Below are 21,469 nucleotides of genomic sequence, written 5' to 3' on the forward strand. Positions count from 1 at the left end.
GGGCTCGGGGCCCCCTTGGGGTCCCTGCTTGTGGGGGGCCTGCCTCTCCGGGGCCCTCTGCCCGTCCCTGCTCGGGTCTCAGGTCCGTAAAGGCGATGCTAAAGGCCTGACCCCCCGGGGGGGACCCTGGAAGGCGCCCGGCGTCCCCCCTGCAGGAGGGGCCGGGCCCGCGGGAGGGGCCGGGCCGCCTGGGACTGACCGCCGTGTCCCGGCCCAGCGGGCAGCCCATCCCCAGGGTGCAGTACACGGCGGAGGAGACGCGCACCTGGGGCGTGGTGTTCCGGGAGCTGTGCAAGCTCTACCCCACGCACGCCTGCCGCGAGCACCTAGACAACCTGCCGCTGCTGACCCAGCACTGTGGCTACCGCGAGGACAACGTGCCGCAGCTGCAGGACGTGTCGGCCTTCCTCAGAGGTGAGCCCCCGGCCCCGGACACTGCCCCCCCAACTGCCCCCGGCCCCGGGGACATTGTCTCCCCCAAACTGCTCACCTCCCCAAACTGCTCCCCGCAAACTGCTCCCGGGGACACTCCCCCACCACTGACACTGCTCCCCCGCCCCCAGGGACACTGCCCCCCTAATGCTCCCTCCTGCACACTGTCCCCCCATGATGCACCAGGCCGCGCCCTGCTCCCCCCAGGAGCACACAGCCCCCCCCAGGACACACTGCTCCCCCAGGGGCACACGATGAACTAGTGGCCCTTCTGACAAATGGGGGAAGACTGTGCCCGCAGGACAGGAGCCCCGAGCAGCCAGTGAGCCCCCGGCCCCCGTGCATGGAGGGCCTCAGCCCTTGCTGGCTTGCTGGGGGGGCAAACCCCACAGGACGTCGGCAGGTGCAGCCTGGGGCTGTTTCTGATCCGGGAGCTGCCCCTGGGGAGCCGCGTGGGGGTGCAATGACCTCGCACGTGACACTTTATGTGCTTTGCTAAGCGGCCGCGCGGGTGAAGCATCGGGGGACGGGGGACAGGGAGCCAGCGGCGGAGGCCTGGGGGTGGGGGGTGGGGGTGGAGGCAGTCTGTGAGCCAGGAAGTGCTGTCACACATACGTGCTGTGCCAAGGACTGTCCCCAGACATGGGTGGCCCCAGGTGCAGTTCCGTGGGCCCCCTCCTCATGCCTGGCCCGGGGGGCCGTGGGTAGGCTCAGCTGCCAGCTGCCCCACCAGCTCCTGTGCCCTTTCCCTCCCTGTCCCCAGAGAGCAGCTGTGAACCCAAAAGCTGCCGCCTTCCTTCTTTCCTGCCCACCCTCCTTGCATGGGGGACCCTGTATCCTGCAGCCTCATCAGGGCTCCCAGGCCCCCTCAGCCTCCCGGCACACGATCCGTCTGTGGGACAGTGTCCCGCGGCTGCTGTAACACGTCGCCACAAACCCGGTGACTTACAGTGACACAGACCTGCTACCTTACGGTGTCAGAGACGAGAGGTCTAGCGCCAAGGTCCTGGTCGGGCCACATTCCTTCTGGAGGTGCTTTCGCAGGCCTGCCTCTTCCAGCTTCTGGGGTCTCCCCATGTTCCTCGGCTCCGTGGCTCTCGTCACGTCTCCTTCTCTCCCTGTGACCCTCCTGTGACCCTTCTTGCAAGGATCCCATTGATTATATCAGACCCCCCAGAGTAATCCGGGATAACTGCCTCCTTGAAAAACCCTTAACTGGTCACACCTGCAGAGCCCCTCCTGCCACGGTCCCAGGTCCTTTGGGCTGTTAGCTTACGGGGCCTCCAGCGTTGCCGCCTCTAGCTTTGCTACCTTCGTGAGCCTGTGCTTTGCCTTCGTCCCACTGCCCCTACCCCAAATTGAGGTCCCTATTTTACACCCCCGATGCCTGTATCTTCTCCCCCTTACTCCCTGGTCCACCCCTCCAGGGGAAGCTTCCTAAAGCATCGTGTCCTCCTGGCACCTCCGCTCAGAAGCCATCAGTAGTTCCCCTTTGATTTTCCTGAGGTTGGACATGTTTTTTTTTTTTTTTTTTTTTTTGGTAAAGGCCAGATCATGAATATTTTCATTTTTGTGGGCCCAGAGGCAACATTGGCCCAGTCCTCATATAACTGTTTCTATGTGACTGTTAAAGAAATGTAAAAATTTTTTCTTGGCTCGCGGGGTGCATGCAAACCAGCGGGGTTTAGACGCCAGGCCATGGTCTGCTGATCTCTGGCTGACCCGGGCCGGGTTGAACCGCTCAGCCTCAGTTCCCTGCCCTGGGCTGGCTTTCTGAGGTGGTGCGCTGTGCCGTACAACCCCTGAGCTCCCCGTGGGCTCCCCACACCTTTGCGCAGGTTCTGTCCCTCCGTCCCTCACCTCTCAGAGTCCATCCTTTCTTCCTCTCTGAGTCCTGATGGTAGGAGTGATCAAGCCCTTCCCTCTAATCGCTCATCCTAGATCACATGTGTGTCAGGCTAGAGACGGGGCGGCCGAGAGCAGGGACACGGACGACTGCACCTGGTGCGATGGGAGCGCCCCTGGTGTGACCCTCACCCACGACATCTGTTACTACGGGAGGGCAGGAGATCGAGGGCCACCCACCAGTGCCACTGACTTAGGGCCTGATTACATGATGCCACGTGTTGCTGTTTAGCTGGGTTACAGGCTCCCTAACGGTCTTGCCTCTCGCCCGTCCCTGCTTCCCACAGTCTTATGTGGATGTTACAGATTTGCCGCGGCCTTGGTTGCTCTTATACAGGAATTGCTTTTCACTGTGTTGTTTCCCAAACCCCAGTAAATTAGGGTCCCACCCCATAATTTTTGCCATATCTGTCTCCCAAATTAATATTGCTGTGAGAGACTGGATGGTATGGCATGGACTCTGGGCACAGTGCCTGTGCTGCATCCCCATTCCGTCTCTCTGCTCCTGGCTGTGTGGCCTCTGATGAGCTATCTTTTTATTTTATTTATTTTATTTTATTTATTTTATTTTATTTTATTATTCATTCATTCATTCATGAAAGACACACAGAGAGAGAGAGAGGCAGAGACATAGGTAGAGGCAGAAGCAGTCTCCCTGTGGGGTCCTGATGTGGGACTCGATCCTGGGACCCGGGGATCACGACCTGAGCCAAAGGCGACACTTGACCCCTAAGCCACCCAAGTGGCCCTGTGATGAGCTATCTTAACCTCCCTGGGCCTCAGTTTCTTCTCTGCAAATGGACATAATCATTTTACCAATCTTACACAGTGACCGGGAAGGGAAGCTGGTATACCCAGAGCCCTAAAGTTATTTTATTTTATTTTATTTTATTTTAAGATTTTATTTATTTATTCATGAGAGAAACAGAGAAAGAGAGAGGCAGAGACACAGGCAGAGGGAGAAGCAGGCTCCATGCAGGGAGCCCTGACGCGGGGCTCGATCCCGGGACCCCAGGATCACGCCCTGGGCTAAAGGCATTGCTAAAGTGCTGAGCCACCTGGGCTGCCCGTAAAGTTATTTTTTAAAGAAATATTTTATTTGCTTACTGAGAGAGAGAGAGAGAGAGAGAGAGAGAGAGCAAGGATGTAGGGAGTGGGGAGGAGAGCAGAGGGAGAGAACCTCAGCTGAGACCTGAGCTGAAACTAAGAGTCTGAGGCTCAACCGACGGAGCCACCCCGTACCCCACCCTAAAGTCATTAGGGTGGAGTGTAGCAGAGTCATAATTCTTAGGGCTATTGTAATTGTTCTTGCTGTTATTCTTCACGACTCCTGTGAACTGGACACAGGGAGCTCAGTCCCCATCATTCACTGGCACACACAGCAAGTGTAATGTAAATGTGTGTGTTTTTTAGAATTATTTTATTTTTTAACGGACTCTCTTTTAAGTACCTGATTTATTTACAAAAGGAAGCATTTAAGGCAATGATATCCATAAATTCAAAGTTCTTGATGCGTTAGTTACATATTTAAAAAAATTCATATGAAAATAAGATACATAACTTCAAATAAAGAACATTCTTCCGTGTGCCACTACTCAGGCCCCACACGTGGGATATACTGGTTTAATTGACATAAAATAGAAAAAAGAAGAAAATATACTTCTCTTTTTGGTAGTCAGTAGGGAACAATCCGAAGTAAAAGCTTGTAGAACGAGCTCATAGCGCTGTTAGAATTATGGGTCTGAGGAGGCCTGAGAACAGGAATGTTTTCATATAGATATCAGAAATCCCAGGATGGACTCGTTTTATAAGCTTAATTGGTTCTTGCCTTTAAAATCCATTCTAACCGTTCTGAGGTGCTCTCCTAATGAGATGAGGTTTTCAGAATGGGAGCCTTTACAGTGCTGGTGTCAGAGATAAGAGTAGCTCTCCTGTTGTAAATTTTCCGGGCCTTCACTGCAAGCGAGCCTTCGGTAGCCCTCAAACCCACAGCACCGTTGACCCACAGCCTAATGGGGTTAGCGGTATAGGGCAGCTTCGTAGACTGTGTTATACTCTGTTTATTTGCCTCCTCTTACCACAGCCCAGGAGCACGTGTAGCTCTAGTGTTCCTCTTCAAATGATAGCAATTAATGTGATGGTTTTCATAAAATCACAGAAAACAACGATGTGGAGTGACGGAGTCTGGGATATTGACAGTAGAAAGCAATGGGGTGACCTGAATCCACGAGGCTAGTGACGGGGGCGGCGGTGGTGGTGGTGGTGATTTAGCTTGTGTGTTGATGGGCCACATACAGGCGGCATGGGTGTGTCGTTTAGAAAGATGCCAGGTGACATGTGGCAAGCATCACTCTCATTGTGATCTTGCCCTGTGAGTTTTGAGCTTTCATGTCCTCATTTAGCTTCTGAATTTAAATCTTTAAAAGAATTTTTTTTCACCTTTCTTTCCATTTTAATGAGTGTCTTGTTCCCCTGGAAACCATCACGCGGGAGCATATTTTAGTAATCAAAAGCCACAAACGTGATAGCTCTTGATGGTAGATGCCGTTCACTTGTCAAGAGTTCTAAGATCTTGATGACTTTGTTTCTAGAACGTCCCGGTAAATAATAGGATGCCCTGCTTGGGCCCTCCAGTCTTGTCGAGCTAATACTTAGTTGGCTGTTTATGATGACATTTCAGAAAGATCAGGCTTCACGGTGAGGCCCGTGGCTGGCTACCTGAGTCCGCGAGACTTTCTGGCAGGACTGGCCTATAGAGTCTTCCACTGCACCCAGTACGTCCGGCATGGCTCAGACCCCCTCTACACGCCGGAACCGTGAGTACCCACGTCGCATTCCCAGGCTGAATGGAGGCCACCACCCTGTCCAGTGGTCAGATTGATGTAGGCCCTCCCTTACCTCCAAGTAACTTCATCTGCGAGCTGAGCGCTCACCGAAACATCAGCTTCCTGGGTGATGCACCAGCTGGGCGTGCAGGCCCTCCAATAGTCTCACTTTAGTTTGCCTCCACTCAACCTTTTGCGCTGGCCAGGCTCTTGGTGACCTTGCTCCTGAAAAAGTGAACGTTCCATAAAGCCGTGATCCACTCCATAAAGCCGTGATCCACTCCATATAGACCGTTCAGACGATGTTGCCTTTGGAGAAGCAGGGCTCAAAGTTCTAATAATAAGGACAATCCCAACATGCCAGGTGCTGCTCTCATGAATTCATTCAATCCCCAATCGAAATTCCTCAGCGTAGATGGTTATTTCCAGTCTTACTCGTGAGGAGATGCAGGCACATTGGGATAAGTCAATGTCAGCACAGCAGGACTCCCATGTCTCTCCCGGGGGGAGGCTCCTCCGCGTGAAGGACGTCCACGTCCACGTGCCGTGGCAGTTCTCAGATATGCTTGCTACCGAGTCCTTCTCCTTTAGTGTTTTTCATCAGCCCTAAAGGTCAGAACTTTGGGCTGTGTTCTTCCTGCCATCTTTGTTTCTCAAACAGTCCTCCAGTCCTCCCCATGACCTCTAGATATATATTGAGTTTGTGATTCTTCTTTGCCTCTGTCAGCTTTCCGTAAGAGCATCTACCTTTGGGGCTTTTATCCGTCCTCTCCTGGACAATGGGTGGCCAAGGGATGGGTAAGCTGTGAACCCTCAAGTGTTAATATTTTGGCCTTAGTACACATGGATGGTAGAGTCTCTAATGGTGAAATCCTGGCCCCATTTCCTTAAACTTACTGGATTTTCCAGGGCCTTGGAGCAGACACAAATCTCTTCTTCTCTGGGAAACACTTGCCACCCGTAAGCACACTCACTCCTTCCATAGCAAATCTGTCATTTACTTTCCTTAGTATCCATCTATTACAGGTAGTTAGCCTTGCTAGCTCTTAGCATTTTAACTTGGGTCTTCTATCTTTGCCAGAATTATAAACTACTTGAATGTTTCTTTGTGTGCTTCTTAAAAAAATAAACATCTATTGGGAGATTGCGATATGCGTGGGTTAGCTAGGAACAAGACAAGGTCCCTGTTCTCTGGGGCGAATGAGTGGGGGGTGGGGGACATGGTCAGCATACAAACACATAGGTAATATGGTGTCAGGCACAAGTGCTATGAAGTGCCCAAAGTGCTGGAAAGACAAATAAAGCAGGGTGAGGAGATGAAGAGTAATGGACAGTGCTCTTTTGGGTTGAGTCATCAACAAGACCTCTTGGGAGGTGACATTTGAGCAGAGACCTAAATGCAAATATCTCCCAGTAGAACATTCCAGATAGAGAGAAAAGGGCAAGGGCCAAAAGCCCCAATGGATGGGAGTTGTCATAGGTTTCTGCCCCCTTGGGATCCACTTGAATGAGTGTCTACCCCTAATCTTATCCCAATTTGTTACCCAGTCTTCTTCAGGACACTGGGGTTATCACTTGGCTTCTGTTGCTTACTAGGATAATCTTGTGATTAATGGGCTGCCATAATCTTTAGTGGGGAGCCGAGAGTCCTTGGAGGTTCAAGCAGTTGAGGAGCTGCTGCTGGTGGAATTAGGCAGGGATTTGAGTTGAGTCTCTGAGGCGGGCAGGAGGCTCACTGACCAGGTAGGTCCCCACAGGGTCACTACCTTGCTTTTTTAGCTCCTTTCAGCTTCCCTGAAAGTGTTTTCAGGGTAAACAAAGGTTACTTATAGGACTCAAGACATTTGGAAAAGAAATGCTTCTTACAGTGCAGTGAGTACTCAAAGGAACATTGTCAGAGTTAGAAAGGCAATCTCTAAATCTAGCCCAGAGGGTTTACAAATGGCCCTGTTTACAAATAGCAGGCACTTTGTTAGTTCCTTTTGAATAACTGGCCCCCCTGAGACCTGTGATCCATGCCAATAGGTATGCAGAGAGAGAGAGGGCAGAGAAATGAGATTTTAGCCACGGAGGTCTATAAAATTTTGGGATAATGTGTTACATTTTTACCAAAGTACTTTCAGCCAATTCATTCAGCAAACATTTATGTGCAATGCTGGCAGGGAGGTGCAGCGGATTCAAAGATGAATAAAATACAGCAGCTGTTTCTTAAAGCAGCTCACATTCTGGTAGGAGAGATAGAAACATAAATAATTATGAAAGAGTGTGGTTGGGCTCTAAGGAGGGTGTGTGCAAAGTGTTACAGGAGTGAAAAGGAGGGAGCGGTCCTAAACAGCTTTTCAGAGAGGGTATAAACTGAGTGCGGGGAGGTCTAGAAGGGGGAATAAGAAATTGTTCTTGTCCAAGGCAGGGTGCGGGGAAGGGGAAAGCTTTCAAGTCAAGGAAGCAGCAAGGACAAAGTTGTGGAGGCTCACAAGAGGCATAAATGAGCAAGGCTTGTCACACAGAGTGGCCAGAGCACAGGGTGTGCGTCAGGGATGGCATTTTTTGGGGATACAGTAGGAACGATCACTTGTCAGATGAGGACCTTTGGGCTGAATTCTGTAGGCAACAGGAGCTATCCAGGGTTCTGAAGCATGATCTCATACTTGGGTTTGGGAAAGACGATGTCGGGGGTAGGAGCTGGGGAAGCGTAAAGAGTGAACTAGCCTGAAATCCAGCAGGAGCTCACATTCCAGTGAAAGAATATCGTTTATAATTTCTTGAACTAGAAAAAATCGGTGGGCTAGGACATCTATGTGGGAAACCCCATCATGATGGAATGAACAATATTTGGTGACTGTAATGAGGGTGAGGAGAGAGTCCTCAGGGTAACTCTAAGGTTTTTAGATTGGGAAGCTGAATGGATAGCTTTTTTTTTTTTCTAATAATGACAGAGAATATGGGAGCAGGATCGCGCTTGGAGGGAAGAGGGAAGGAAGGAGGGAATGGAGAGGAGAATTTGGGTTGGGACATGTGATTTTTGAGGTGCTGATGGGTGGGGCTTCCTGGAGAAGCCCCTGGTAGTTGGAGACAAGTATGTGGAGTTCAGAACTGAATTGAAAGATCCCACTAGAGATGTGGGTGTCTTCTTGCATGACTCCCATGACGCCCCAGACAAGAGGAGCCTTACGTCAGAGGATGGAAATGTGGGATTCAGTAATTTGGGTTGTTTTTTTTTTTAAACAACAGACTCTTTTTGGGGGGGATGGGGTGGGTTTTATGTTATTCCTTTGTTGTGTGTATGTAATTTTCATTTGTTTGTTGAATTATTATTATTTTATGAGTAGGTGATACGTGTGCATGATTCAGAATTCAAAGCCTACTGTGAACAGTGACTTCCTTTTCCTCCTCTGCTCCCTTGACACCCATTTCACCTCTGCACAGGCGACCATGGCTGCCAGTTTCCACTGTCCCCTTCCAGCAATATACTAGACATAATTCTCTATAAAGACCCCTTTAATCCAGATGTATTGCAAACTCCTAAATCCCTTCCCAGCTGCAGCTGTTGAATGGATGGGACCCCACACTGGGAGTGCTGTTTCCTGCCCAAGCACTTTTCCAGGCATTGCCTTTGTAATGAAATCCCATTTCCTCAATTGAAAACCAACCAGGGGGCAGATTCTCCAATTTGTGAAGTTCACCATGTTCGGTGCTTCCAAGTACCCGCCTTCAATTGCTGAACTGTTGTGGTGGAGGCAGCACTAATGAGACAAAGGTGAGCCCTGAAGATGCCGGTGGAAATGAGAGTGAAGGTGGCCAAAAGACATTATCTGAAAATAAGAATTTTATTTTCCTTTTTGGTCCTAGTAGCCTGTCTTTTGATATCTTAGCTTTCAACAAATACTGGATTTTAAATGTGTCTTTGGCCTGTTTTTACATTTTGCATGTTACAGACTGTTCTCTAAACTTGGCTGGATAGGGGGACTTTCATGTAAAAAGTGATGGCTGATTGGATGGGTTCCTTGGGGGGAGAGTCTTCTGGCCTGAAAGACAGCAGTGAGAGTTGTGGAGAATCAGGGGCTCTCGGTTTTCTTGGTAGGAGGACTCGCTTTTCCATGTGTTTCTACCTATATTGAAAGGTCACCACTTTGCTGGAAGTGCAGAGACATTCTTCTGCCCTGCACGCAGTGCCTGACGCAGTGCAACTCCTAAGTCCCTTCCACAACTTTAATCGGCTGCTATCACATGCAACCTTATCAGTGATGGAGTATTGAAATTTGTAAATGGTTTCCTTTAAATCAGTTGGGTCAAATTCAGGGTTGTTCCAATAATAGCCCCATTCTCACTCAGAGCAATGAAAGATGCAGAGCTCCAAGCCCCATGGTGTGTGGGCATCACCTGGCACGGGAATGGTGCCAGAGCACCAAGTTGGAAAGGTCCACCATCTCCAGGTCTCCTCTTCACCTCTTGGAGAAATCTTTTTGCACCGTCTGGCCACCTCATCTTTTCTCCTCCTCGGCACTACTGATATTTTGGATATTTGGGGCCAGGTGATGCTTTGTTGTGGAGGGCTGTCTTGTGCATTGTAAGATGTTTAGGAGCCTCCCTGGCCTCTAACCCCTACGTGTCAAGAGCTCCCTTCCCCTTAAGCAGAGGTGACAACCACAGGTGTCTGCAGATATTGCCAAATGTCCCCTGATGGGGGCAACATTACCCCCAGTGAGAACCACTGTTCTGGAAGAAATTTGATGGGTTGTGTTAACATTGTTGCTCTGTCTGCCAATGATTGCCTCCTGTCGACTCTGTTTCCCTTCTGAAACACAAACAGCAGTATGGAATCAAATCCCCTTGGTTAATCTCTGCTCTCTGTTGCACTTGGAGAGACAAGTCTAATCACGTCAAACTGTATCTTCTGCTTCTCTTTTGCCTCATCCAAAACCTTATGCTCTAGCTGTACTGGACTTCTCACCATTCCTGCCATCCCGCTGGCTCCTGCCTCCACCCCTTTGTACAGGTGGTTCATTCTGCCCGGAATGACTCTAGTAAAACCCTCTTAATTCTCTAGGATTAAAGCTCAGTCACAACCTTCTCTGTGAAGTTTTTTCTAGGCGGAGCTGGACGTTCCTAGAATATTTGGCCTTACTTCTATGTTAGTACTTGCGACACAGAGTGGTAATGACTTGTTCACGTGTCAGTCTCCTTCATAAGAAGGTAGTTAACTCAAAGCCAGTTGGCAAAGGCAATGCAGAAGCAAGATCACACCGAGGTTGCAGCGCATCCCCAAACCTGGCACCGAGGGTGAGAACTGAGTCCTGTGGGGCCAAGACCATGAATATCACTACTACTAGGTTTGAGGTACACTCAAAATCCCAGACTCAGTCTGAGATCCATGGAGTGAGGGACGACAGGGGAATAAATGGGTTTATTTGAAGTGCTGGGCATACACGGTGTGGTGGTGAGACCTCTTTCTGAAAGGCTGCAGCCCCATATTGGAGAGTGCCTTCTGTTCTCCCTGATGGCCCTACCCCGATTTAGGGACTTCCCTGAACATCCTTCCATGAAGAAGGTCTTTTTGCACATTCAGTATCTTCAGGTAAAATCCTGGACCTTTACAGGTAGGATTATAGGCAGCGCCTGAAGCTGTAAGGGTATGTCGCTTGGGTCAGAGAGCCCCTGCTTCAGCCACAACCAGTAAGGGGCAACCTATTTTGCTCACCTGTTTTGTTTAGTTTCAGAATAAAAGAGTGGTTATTCACTGTGAAGCAGAGGAAGAGGAACAAAAGGAAATGGGCAGGTCGTCCCCACCTCCCCTTTATTGTATGAGAACAAGAGAGGGAAAGAAGGAAAGAAACTGTACTTTACATGGTGCTGAAAAAATTTATTCCCCCCCCTTTGGGTAACTAACCCTAAATATTGTCCCACTTGCAAGGCAGGGGAGCTCAGTGCCTGAGCCTTAACAATAATGTTATTCTGCAGCAATGTTCTAAATTATATTCGAGCTCATATTTAAAATATGACATTAAGAAGAAGTTCTGTGAGGTTGGCAATTCCTGTCAAGCACTGGTGTGGGTCCCTGAGGGACTGACCGCCATGTGGATGGATGTGCTGTCCCCGTCTGGCGGGTGCGTGCTCCCGTCCCAGGGAAGAAAGCGGATCAGAGAGGGCGCAACATCCCTGGATTCGTCTCTATAAGCTTCTTGCTGGAGTGGCAGCAATTCAGGAGTCCCAGGCATAGGGAGATGGGAGGGAAGTTGTAGGGAGGGACCTTCCCTCTCTCTCCGGTTTGCTCTCTGACGCCAGGCTTCTGGTTTCCAGAAGGTGCTTTGGATTTTCAGATGTGGTATATACTCCACTCTCCCTAGTTCTGCTCTAATTCCTTTGACTTTTCTTCTCTGGGCACCTCCTCTAGGGGACTTGTGGTCTCTAGCCTTCACAGTCCCTACAGACTTCTTGGCTGTGTTCTGTGCCAGGTGGGTGCTGAACACCTGCTCATTGAATCTGCATGTGCACAGGTACTTGTGTATATGATTCTCAATTACCTCTATGGTCCCAATGCCCAGGGGTTTCTAGAAATGTAGAGCTCTTGAATAAGAAATATAGTTCGAGAAAACTGTATTCCTTTGGTGCCGGATTTTGTGCTTTCTCCAGGAAGCTGTGTGGATTGACTGCAATCTCAGAAATGAAGGAGTGTAGGGTAAGAAGACTATTTTCTAAAGCATTAATCCTGTATCTATATATTCCTGAATAACCTGGTCTTGTTCTTCTGAGTACAGGCCACATCTACCCTGATCTAGATTTCTGGTTGGATTTGCCTAGCTGCCTCATGGTTCTGCACTGAGTGGAGCTGAAACTTGACCATCGCCCAGAGCGGTGCTGAAATACACGTCCACAGCATAACCCCTCCATCTCTTGTCTACTGCTCAGGAGAAGCGAGCGGGAATTTTAAAATACAAACCTACATTCTTCGACATCGGTTTCTTGAGGTCAAGCCAGTTCGCTATCCGTCTTTCTGGAATAACTATTGCCAAAGTCATGAGGCAATTCTGCACCAGAAATCCCTTTTAAAAATGCTTCAGTGAAAACATTTAAAGATATTCATTCTATTTTATTTTCAGTTGTTGGGCTTAACACGCCAGTAACGGAAATATACTTGGCACCGTACTATATAAGCTCATTCAGCCCGGGAGTCCCTGATTCAGAACTCCTTCGGCACGATCGATTATTCAGCACATAGTGATGTGGGCATATCCTCTTCTGCTCTTTCCTGCTATGTCACTTTTCAAATCAAAGGGCAAACTTCCACCCTGAAGAAATAATTGATGACACCGCTGACTAAGTGCATTTGCGTTAAGGAAATTCTTTCTTGTCGCGGTTGAACATTTTAGGGGCAATTCATGTTATCTCTGAATATGACTGTTTTAAAGTTTTAAAAAGGGTTTGCAAAAAGGCGAGTCTTCTTATAATTGCTGCTGTGTTTCAGTTTTACAAGAAAAAGTGTATTACTTCTGACAGCGTTTTTCATCTAAGTAAACGGATTTTACGCATAGCCCTTGCTTAGCAGAATGGAACGCTCTCTAGAACCGGCAGGAGACTCCGTTTATTTTCTTTTCTCATGGCTCAGACATTAATCCTCATTTATTAAGTGATAATGTCAGCAGGTAAAGACGTAGGTTTTCACGTTTACAAGAAAATGGGGCTGCCCCTCTCTTGATCTAACAGGTGCCTCTCACTAGGTCCGCAAGGAGAGGCAAAGGAGGGCCTTCCCATTGGCAGTTTTCCCTCCTTGCTGCCGCCGGAGAGATTCCGGGCGGGTGAACTTGTCTGACTTAAGCCCTGACCGCCTCTGCTCTTCCTCACGTCGGGCCTTGCCGAAGGCAGGTCTGGGCAAGGTCTCACTGTGGAGCTGGGAAGATAAACCACAACCCTACAAAGTTCGACCTTCATTCCTGCAAACTCCTACGAGCTCTGTGCAGCCTAAGCTCGCTCTTTCTCAGAGGATCTGGAGCACGGCCCCAAGGCCCCTGGCCGGCCTGCCGGCTTCCTCCATGGCGCGGTCCCCGTGGCTGCTGCTGGGGCTTGCAGAGAAGCACTGCTACCAGCAAGTCTCAGAAATTAGCAAGTTCTCAGAAAGCAGATCCCATCTGGCTCCCTATCCTTGCATTTTAACCCAGAGCTCAGGCCCTTAGCGCTGCACCGTCTTCTCCCTCAGGAGAAGTTTGGTTTGGGCTCTCTCATGGCCAGTTAAGACATGACAGAGAGGCCCCAAGGCCTGGAAGTCTGGTCATCCCTTCTAGACCAACAGACAAGTCCAATAACAGTATTGGTAGCAGCAGAAGCAACAGAAACCTTTTTTTTTTTTTTTTTATTATCAACAAGTGTGTATTTAGTGACTATTAGGCACTAGGCACGGTTTTCAGCATCGTATGTGGAGTGAGCTCACTTAATACAACAACCCTCTGAGGGGTTGTTGCTGTTATTATTCTGAGTTTGTGGATGAGGAAACGGAGGCACAGAGAGGTTAAGGGGCTTCCTAAGGTCACACAGCTGGTGGCAAGTGGGGAAGTGAAGATGTGAGCTCAAGGAGCAGCGTTCGCGTCTGCGAGATTAGCCACTACTCTTTGTTAAAGGTACCGCTAAACAGGAAACGTTTAGAGAACGTCGAGATCCTTCCCTCTGGAGAGCGACCACAGGCCAACCAGAAGCGAATCACCACACCATATATGACCAAGTATGAGCGAGCCTGCGTACTCGGCACCCGTGCCCTTCAGATCGCGATGTGTGCCCCTGTGATGGTGGAGCTGGAGGGGGAGACAGATCCCTTGCACTGTCACAATAGGCATACAATAAATGCTTCCTGAATGAAATGTCAAAACTCAAAACCCGTAGTGCGTGAAGGTGAATAGCTTCTTTCTTGGTTTCTCTAATTTACAAATTTTATGTAAGAGAGTCAACAGGGACAGCCGTACTTTAATCTGGTGGCCGCGCTTTGCCAGAACCCTGAGCACTGTCGGGTCCAGAGCTGTGCAGGCCCCATCAAGTCTTTGGTCATGCGCTCAGTCTTTGTTAGATGCCTGCCCCTCACTTTTGATCCTCAGATCCTGCCCTCTTGATCAAGGGGAGGCATCTCCCCTTTCACTGAGAGAAAGGGACCCTCCTCTCTCTAGTGAGGACATGCAGATAGGAAGATGCTGAGTCCGCATCCTCAGGCAGAAGGGCCTATGGGCTGCTTGCCCGAAATCCAGGCCTGCTATCAGCTCTCAGCCACGGCTGGCTGTCGGCAAGCCACTTAACCTCTCTGTGTGAGGGATGATGAAATAATGCTTTGATCTTTGCAGAGAGAAAAAAAAGCTTTATGTAAATACCAAATAGGTCCACTCTTTTTTCGTACCTCTTAAATTCATGAGGAAGCTGATGGGCCTCATAAAATTCCAGCTTAGTTACGAGGTCACGTACATTCCTCGACCTGGACTCCCAAGTCTTCAGTCATAAAATTGTGTCTCATTTTGTGAGATGCCTAAAAGCAAAAATAACCCCTAGGACTTTTTACAGGGCCTTTTGTCTCAGGAGCCCCAAGCAGTCTAACAATGGATATTCTATGAAAAAAAAAAAGCACTATACATTATTTAAATCCTGTGCATTTTGAGACTGAACTTATACCCAAGTGCCTGCTGGAGCTGTTTCTGTCCTTTTAGGCGGCAGTGACTTGAGGTAAAGCCTTTATATATATATTAGCAGTTTTAAAGCAGGATTCCTTCGCACCCCCCCTTCCAAGGTTTGCCTTCCTTGTGTGGTGCTTGACGTCTAAAATTAACACCATACCGAAACCACAATCTTCATTCCCTCAAGTGCCATGTAGCTGGGGAGAAGCTCATTTCCATGCTTTCAGGTGTGGAAGACCAAAATGATCCAGGAAAAGTCTTTTTTTTTTTTTCAGGAATATTTGCATTTTTAAATTGCAAGTTCAGAAGAAGAAATTTAAAGTGATTGAATTTTGAATTTTAGGCAAGGACGAGGTTAACCGCTAGTCACATGTCTCCACTGCTGGAGACAGGATTACGTCTGTTGACAGGCACAGAAGCCACCACAAAAGGGAAGGAAGAAGGGATCTGGCATTTCCTACACATGTTCCGTTGGGCTTGCATCATTCCACTCATCTTTTTGAGGGAGGCAGGACTATCACTATCTTACAGATGGCAAATCCAAAGTTCAAAGAAGTCAGGTAATTCCGCTATGGTCACACAACCAGGAGATAGCAAAACCAAGCCCTAGTCCAATGCTATTATGCTACACTGGAAATTAGGAAAATTGTACTTGGATGCACTTGGATTTACCTCTTTATGGAGCTGAAGAGTCCCAGGACCAACGATCTGCTCAGCTGAGTTAAAATGGCAGTTCTTGAGCGTCTATTATGGGCCACGCACCCAAGGACGAACGTGTTATGAAATCTGTCCTGCAGAGGGTTGCTAGTTCTTGTTTAAGTGATAAAATTCCTCCAAAAGGGCAGACTTACTGAAGTACAGTAAATGTTGCTGTAAGTATAATTTAGTGGAACGTCATTAATAATACATCACTCATCGGGAACATATGTTTTCAATGTATGGTCTCACTATGTCGTTTGAGAACTCCATGAGCCAGGGAGCCATGTAATCTCCATTCCAAAGATGAGAAAACAACACATCCGTGCTATTCCAGTATGGTAGAGATGCAGCTATTGACATTTATTAATTAAAATTAAATTAACTGTGAATTTAGTTCCTCAGCACCACTAGCCACAGTTCAAGTGTCCAGCAGCCACCTGTGCCAAGAGGCTACCATATTGGATGGTGCAGATATGGGATATTTCCACCGATGAAGACAGTCTTATTGCAAAGAACTGCTCTAAGTCACTTGCCTATGTGGGAATGTGGGAAATGGACTTGGGTCTGACTTCAGAGTCTATACTTTTCAGCATTCTGTTATACTGCATCCTTAATATTTAGTGAACTTTGGAGGAGGCAGCAGGGAAAGAATTAAAAATCTCTTATTTCTTCCAGAAACAAGAAGTATCTGAGATAATGGGGGAACTAGAGACATATCAACAGTTTCCCTTGCAGCCCTTTTATGGGTCTTGTAAGAACTGGAAACTATGTCTCTCACTGGATTAGGAAAGTTAGTACTTGCTATTTGCCCTTTTATGGAACCATAAGGTGACTTTGCCAAGAGTTATTCTAGGATTATGTCTTATTTACTTTTAAGCGTCAGTTCCTAACATAGTACTTGGTACATAATAGGCATACAATAAATGCTTCCTGAATGAAATTTCAAAAAAGATAACTGTAATATCTTCTGTCAGTCTCAAAAGAATTGTAGAGAAGGAGAGTAACATTGGTGGCCTTCCTTATGATTCCTAGGGGGGGAAAAAGTAAAGAAGATTTCCTCTAGGCCAATATCCAAGTGCTCAGCTTCATAGAAAGAGGGCTGCATATCTATTTATCTACACCGCAGATAGAGATAGAAGAGGAGGGAGTGATCATAAGGGCTGCCTAAAATTTTATCTGGGCCAGATTTTACAGTATGCTATTTTAACTCTAAACCAAAGGAACTCCGTATATGGCTCCAAGGCAAGTACTGGAGAAAAATTGCCTCGATACCAAATTAATTCCCGTTATCATCTCCTTGGTGCAGTGAAAACAAACCAAGTCACCCCTTTTCAGTGCGTCCCGGAGTGTGATCCCAGATTACTTGCACCAAATGTTGTGCGAAAGCTGGAAAAAAATACCCCCCCCCAATTTTGCCTCCCAGCTCATCCTCCTGCTTCTTTCCACCAGTGCAAACTCCCCACCCCTCCCACTCATCTTGCTTTGCTTCTCCTCATGATTTAGCTACTGTGTTGGCTTTTGTGTCATTTAGAACAAACAAAACCTATAGAAATATGGTTTAAGAGACAGATGCACTGATTTGGGATGGGAAAGCAAATGTTGGATGCTGGCTCACTGCTTCTTAAAGGCTTTAATTTACAGCAGAAATAAAAAGGAGTTGTTCAACACATAGCGTGAGGAGTCAGCTTTGAAAACTGATAAGAGGAGAAAAATGCCAGACTCATTCTGAATGTGAACTTAACAACCAGGACCCTTATTTCCCCCGCAGCAAGATGATCACGACTTTCTTAGAATGATTTAAGAATTCCCTGGAGTCATTGCCCAGGCCCTTTGGAGGGCCCCTTTCAGCAGGCTTTAGAATCCTCCTAACAGGGCTTATCAGAGAAGATTCCAATTTAGAGCAGCAAAAGTTTAGAGTCTGATATCAACTCTCGCTTTTCTTTTTCTTCCTTTCTTTCCCCCCCCCCCTTTTTTTTCAAAAGGAGACATGATGTTTTACAGTGTTAACAGTTTTGAAAGGTCCTACATTGCCAGTGAACAGAGCGCTTTTGTGAAAAGTCTTCTGAAAGCATTATTCAGGCGAAAATGCATCAAAGGGATGCTAGTTAAAAAGAGAAAAGTTTGCCGATGTAGAGATTGGAGGCAGCATGTGCTGACAGGTGCAATTATAGCCAAATAATTGAATCTTTTAAGAGCGATCTGGTGTGATAAGGTGAGAGTTGTGGACTCACCTCAGAAACCTGTTCGTAATTAGATACTCAGGGCTCCAGCTGGGGATGGCACAACCGACAGAGGGATCGTGAACTACTTTATATGCGGCACATAATAGCCGTTGCGCTTTGCAAAATAGGGTGAAATAGCATCGTTTCAGCCCAACAGAACCTAATTGATACAAAGGTCGGAGAAAAGACTCAGCCTTTTCCCTCCGATTCCCGATGGTCTGGAGCCTCTTTCAGTCTCTGAGAGCCATGGCCTGTCCAGGCTTCTAAATCCTTCGGTGTCAAAGAAACGAAGGAAAGTGCCAACTATTCAGAGTTAAGTAATTGCTTTTGTTAGTAACATTACACATCTTTCTTGCCATTTGGTTGAAAAGTTTCCAGAAACTTCAGTTTCCTTCGTCTACACTGCATGTCTATGTCAAACACACTGAGAGAGAGAAACTTCCGTTATTTCTTTCTGAGAATGTTGCACCAAAGTCATAAAAAAACCCTAATGATCTAGTTCTGGTTTTGAGGGATAGGTGCTTAAAAGGCCTTGGCTCAATGAGAGGTGGGCTTACCGTCCATACTGCATGCACATTTGCTCAGGACGTGGAGCTGAGAAGAGGATGCAAACTAGTGAGACCTAGCACTGCCATTTCCACTTAGAATGGCAAAGGGCATCCCTTACATTCCATCAGTAGTTCTGTTAGACATCTTGCTTCAGGCTTTTTTTTTTTTTTTTTTTAAAGATTTACCTATTTATTTGAGAGAGAGAGAGAGGAAGCAGAAGTGGGGAGAGGGGCAGAGGGAGAGAGAATCTCAAGCGGATCTTGCTGAGCTTGGAGCTGGATGCAGGCCTTGATCTCACAACCCTGAGTTCAAGATGTGAACTGAAATCAAGAGTCGGACCCTTAAGTGGCTGAGCCACCCAGGCACCCCCAGACTTTCCTTCTTAATGAAGCAGTATATTCGGCTGTATTGTAGGATTTCATCCTTTCAGATTTATTTCTTTTATCCTCTTCTCTGTAGAGTTGGATCACATTGTCATTGTAATGCTATTAAAGGTTCTCAAGTTGGCTCTGAGTTATAGGTTTCAAATCATGGCACCTTCGGTTAAAATCTAGGCGATAGCTCCTTTTTTATTACAGAGAATTGACTCCTTAATGTCTTTGGATCTTAGTATTTAACTTCTTTTTTTCCTTTTTAGCTGCCAACTTTCTACCTGTGTGCTTTTGAATTCCGTTAGTGCCTATGTAGATAGAAGACTGTCTTCTTTTTTTTTTTTATAAATTTATTTTTTATTGGTGTTCAATTTGCCAACATATAGAATAACACCCAGTTCTCATCCCATCAAGTGCCCCCCTCAGTGCCCGTCACCCAGTCACCCCAGGTGTTTAACAAGCTCCAAAGTAAACCCAGTATTGCACCCTGAGTCCCCTGCCTCATTCTCATGTCACGAAGCCCTTAGTACAGTGCCTGGCTCGTAGTAAGCATTCAATATGTGTTGGTCACGAAGATTGTTCTTTTAGTTTCTGCTTAGCCTATTTTATTTATGTCACCTTCAGCACTTCCCCGAAGTTTGTCATCTGGTCTAATTTTGGAATTATTGTTGCCACATTTTCTGCCTGGATAAGTCGGGCTGCTCCAGCATTTACGGTATAAACTACAATGGGGGCATTCAGATTTATCCATGGTGGGCCACTTGATCCCAATCCCAACATCCGTGCAGACTGCATGGTCTTTGAAAAAACTGATCACAGGAGTGCGTCTACAGGGTCCCCTCCCAGCATAGAAGTATTAGACGATTTAATGGAATCAAAAGCACGTCGAGGAGTAATTAGGAGTAAAATAGTGACCAGTATTATGATGTCATTCCAGTGGAATTAAATTTGGGCAGCTCAGAATTACACAATCACATTCGGCTTTAGTTTCAATTCCTTGCTGCTTGAAGCCTGCTAGGAGAGCTCCTAGCATCAACTGTTATGACGATGGGTCTCCACCTTGGCGATATCCCATTAGCACCCTCAGAGCTTTCGAAGCAATACAGATGCCCTGGTCTGTCCCAGAGACTTGGGCTGAATTGGTTTTACATAGGACCTAGTCACTGATATTTTTATTTAATTTTATTTTTAGTATTTTATTTATTTGAGAGAGAGAGATAGCGAGATCATGAGCAGTGAGGAGGGGCAGAGGGAGAAGCAGGCTCCCCGCTAAGCAGGAATCCTAGTGCGGGGCTTGATGCCAGGACCTTGGGATCATGACCTGAGCCCTCATTATGTTTTTAAAAAGGTTCCTCAAGTAATTTAGGGGACTGAGGCCACTGAGTGGCAGGAAAAGAGGCTTGCAACACACTGACTACATTTTTACTCGTGCTGACCAACTTGGTTAAACGCTCTCCCTACAGCGTAAGTGATGCCCTCTGACCTATCCTTGCTCATTTACTCCACATCAACCAGTTAAAACAACAGAGCAGAAAGAGCACAGCTTTTAGTCGGAGGAATCCTTGTCCATCTTTTATTAAGAGTGTGACCTTGGAAAGATGCTTAAGTTTACTGAATTGCAGTTTCCCCATTTATCAAATGGGGACCGTAAGACTTCTTTGTAAGTAAAGATAAATTACTGATATGTTATGAGAACATTTAGTGCAGCCCCCAGCACGCAATGGGAGCTCAGAGTATGTTAGCTTGCTTTCTGTATTCCCTTCTGTCTTGAATGTCTTTATAGGTGAAATAAAGGACTCAGGTAATATTTAAATTCTCCTTATGCCCTAAAATCCCACGAGTCTGATTCTCTGCCTTAAGTCATATGATTGGAGACTAACAGCATGTTTTCTTTTCCACACATCCAGGCCTGTGTAAAAAGAAAGCTATTGGCACATAGTTGACAGGGAATAAATGAAAATTTCTTGTAGTATCCTGTCTCCATATTCTCATTTGGCTGCCCTTTCAACCTGATGTACCTGTGCAGGGGCTGGCCAAGGCCAGGGATGTGGTTTGAGTTGTGGGAACGAGATTTTTTTTTTTTTTTGATTGAGTAACACCATCTGTTTTATGTGGGCATCAATCTTGTGCCTTTGACCAACATTGACTGGCTTCAACCACACATAACCACCCAATGTACTTTATACTCGTAATAATAGTAGCAGCACCGGGCATTTATATTCTAGCATCTATTTGAAGTGATACACCTTAGAGGAGTCCAAGTGAAGTTAGGAAACATCTTTCAAATACTACCTGGCTAATTACTTTTTGCCGGGAAAATAAAACATTGCAGCTTCTTGGTCCATTTCCAGAGAGTCCTAGGGGAATTATTTCCAAGATAGCCTGGTATCAGGAAACACTTTGTGACTCATGAAGACGATGACTCAGGAAGGCATCTGCTTTGCTTCCCCGTGACACGTACCTGCCTTGGCCTGATCATTTGGCTCCAAATGGAAGCTCAGGCAAACGAGAGCAGACCTAAGCTTCTATTATTTCCTCATTCAGGCTAATGGAGCAGAGGACTGGGAAGGTTTCCCACTGTGCAGGCTCAAGGGAGTTGCTTGTGTTATAGGCGGACAACTTGTTTATGATAAAAGCCCCTTTGGTGATGATAATACTATCCTCTACTGTTTCCCAGGGTCTGCAAAGTGTAACATGGCAGGTGGTGCAGCTTAAGAGTTAAAAGCAACAGTTTAGAAGCCACCATAAGCTGGATTCAAATTTTGGCTTTATCACCATAGCAAACTTGCTCTGTTAAGGGCCTGCTAGTAAATATTTTAGGCTTT

General features: G+C 47.1%; 1 protein-coding gene across 1 annotated transcript in view; it reads left to right on the top strand.

Annotated features, from left to right (window-relative positions):
* TPH2 (tryptophan hydroxylase 2) overlaps nucleotides 1-21,469 on the top strand; it is an 83,635-nt gene that overhangs the window by 30,110 nt on the left and 32,056 nt on the right. Inside the window, exons 6-7 of the mRNA XM_072741291.1 lie at nucleotides 218-414; nucleotides 5,018-5,153. Of these exons, the coding sequence (XP_072597392.1) occupies nucleotides 218-414; nucleotides 5,018-5,153 (333 nt within the window). The remainder of the gene's footprint in view (nucleotides 1-217; nucleotides 415-5,017; nucleotides 5,154-21,469) is intronic.

This window comes from Vulpes vulpes, chromosome 16, assembly GCF_048418805.1.
Source record: "Vulpes vulpes isolate BD-2025 chromosome 16, VulVul3, whole genome shotgun sequence".
NCBI classification, from domain to species: Eukaryota; Metazoa; Chordata; class Mammalia; order Carnivora; family Canidae; genus Vulpes; species Vulpes vulpes.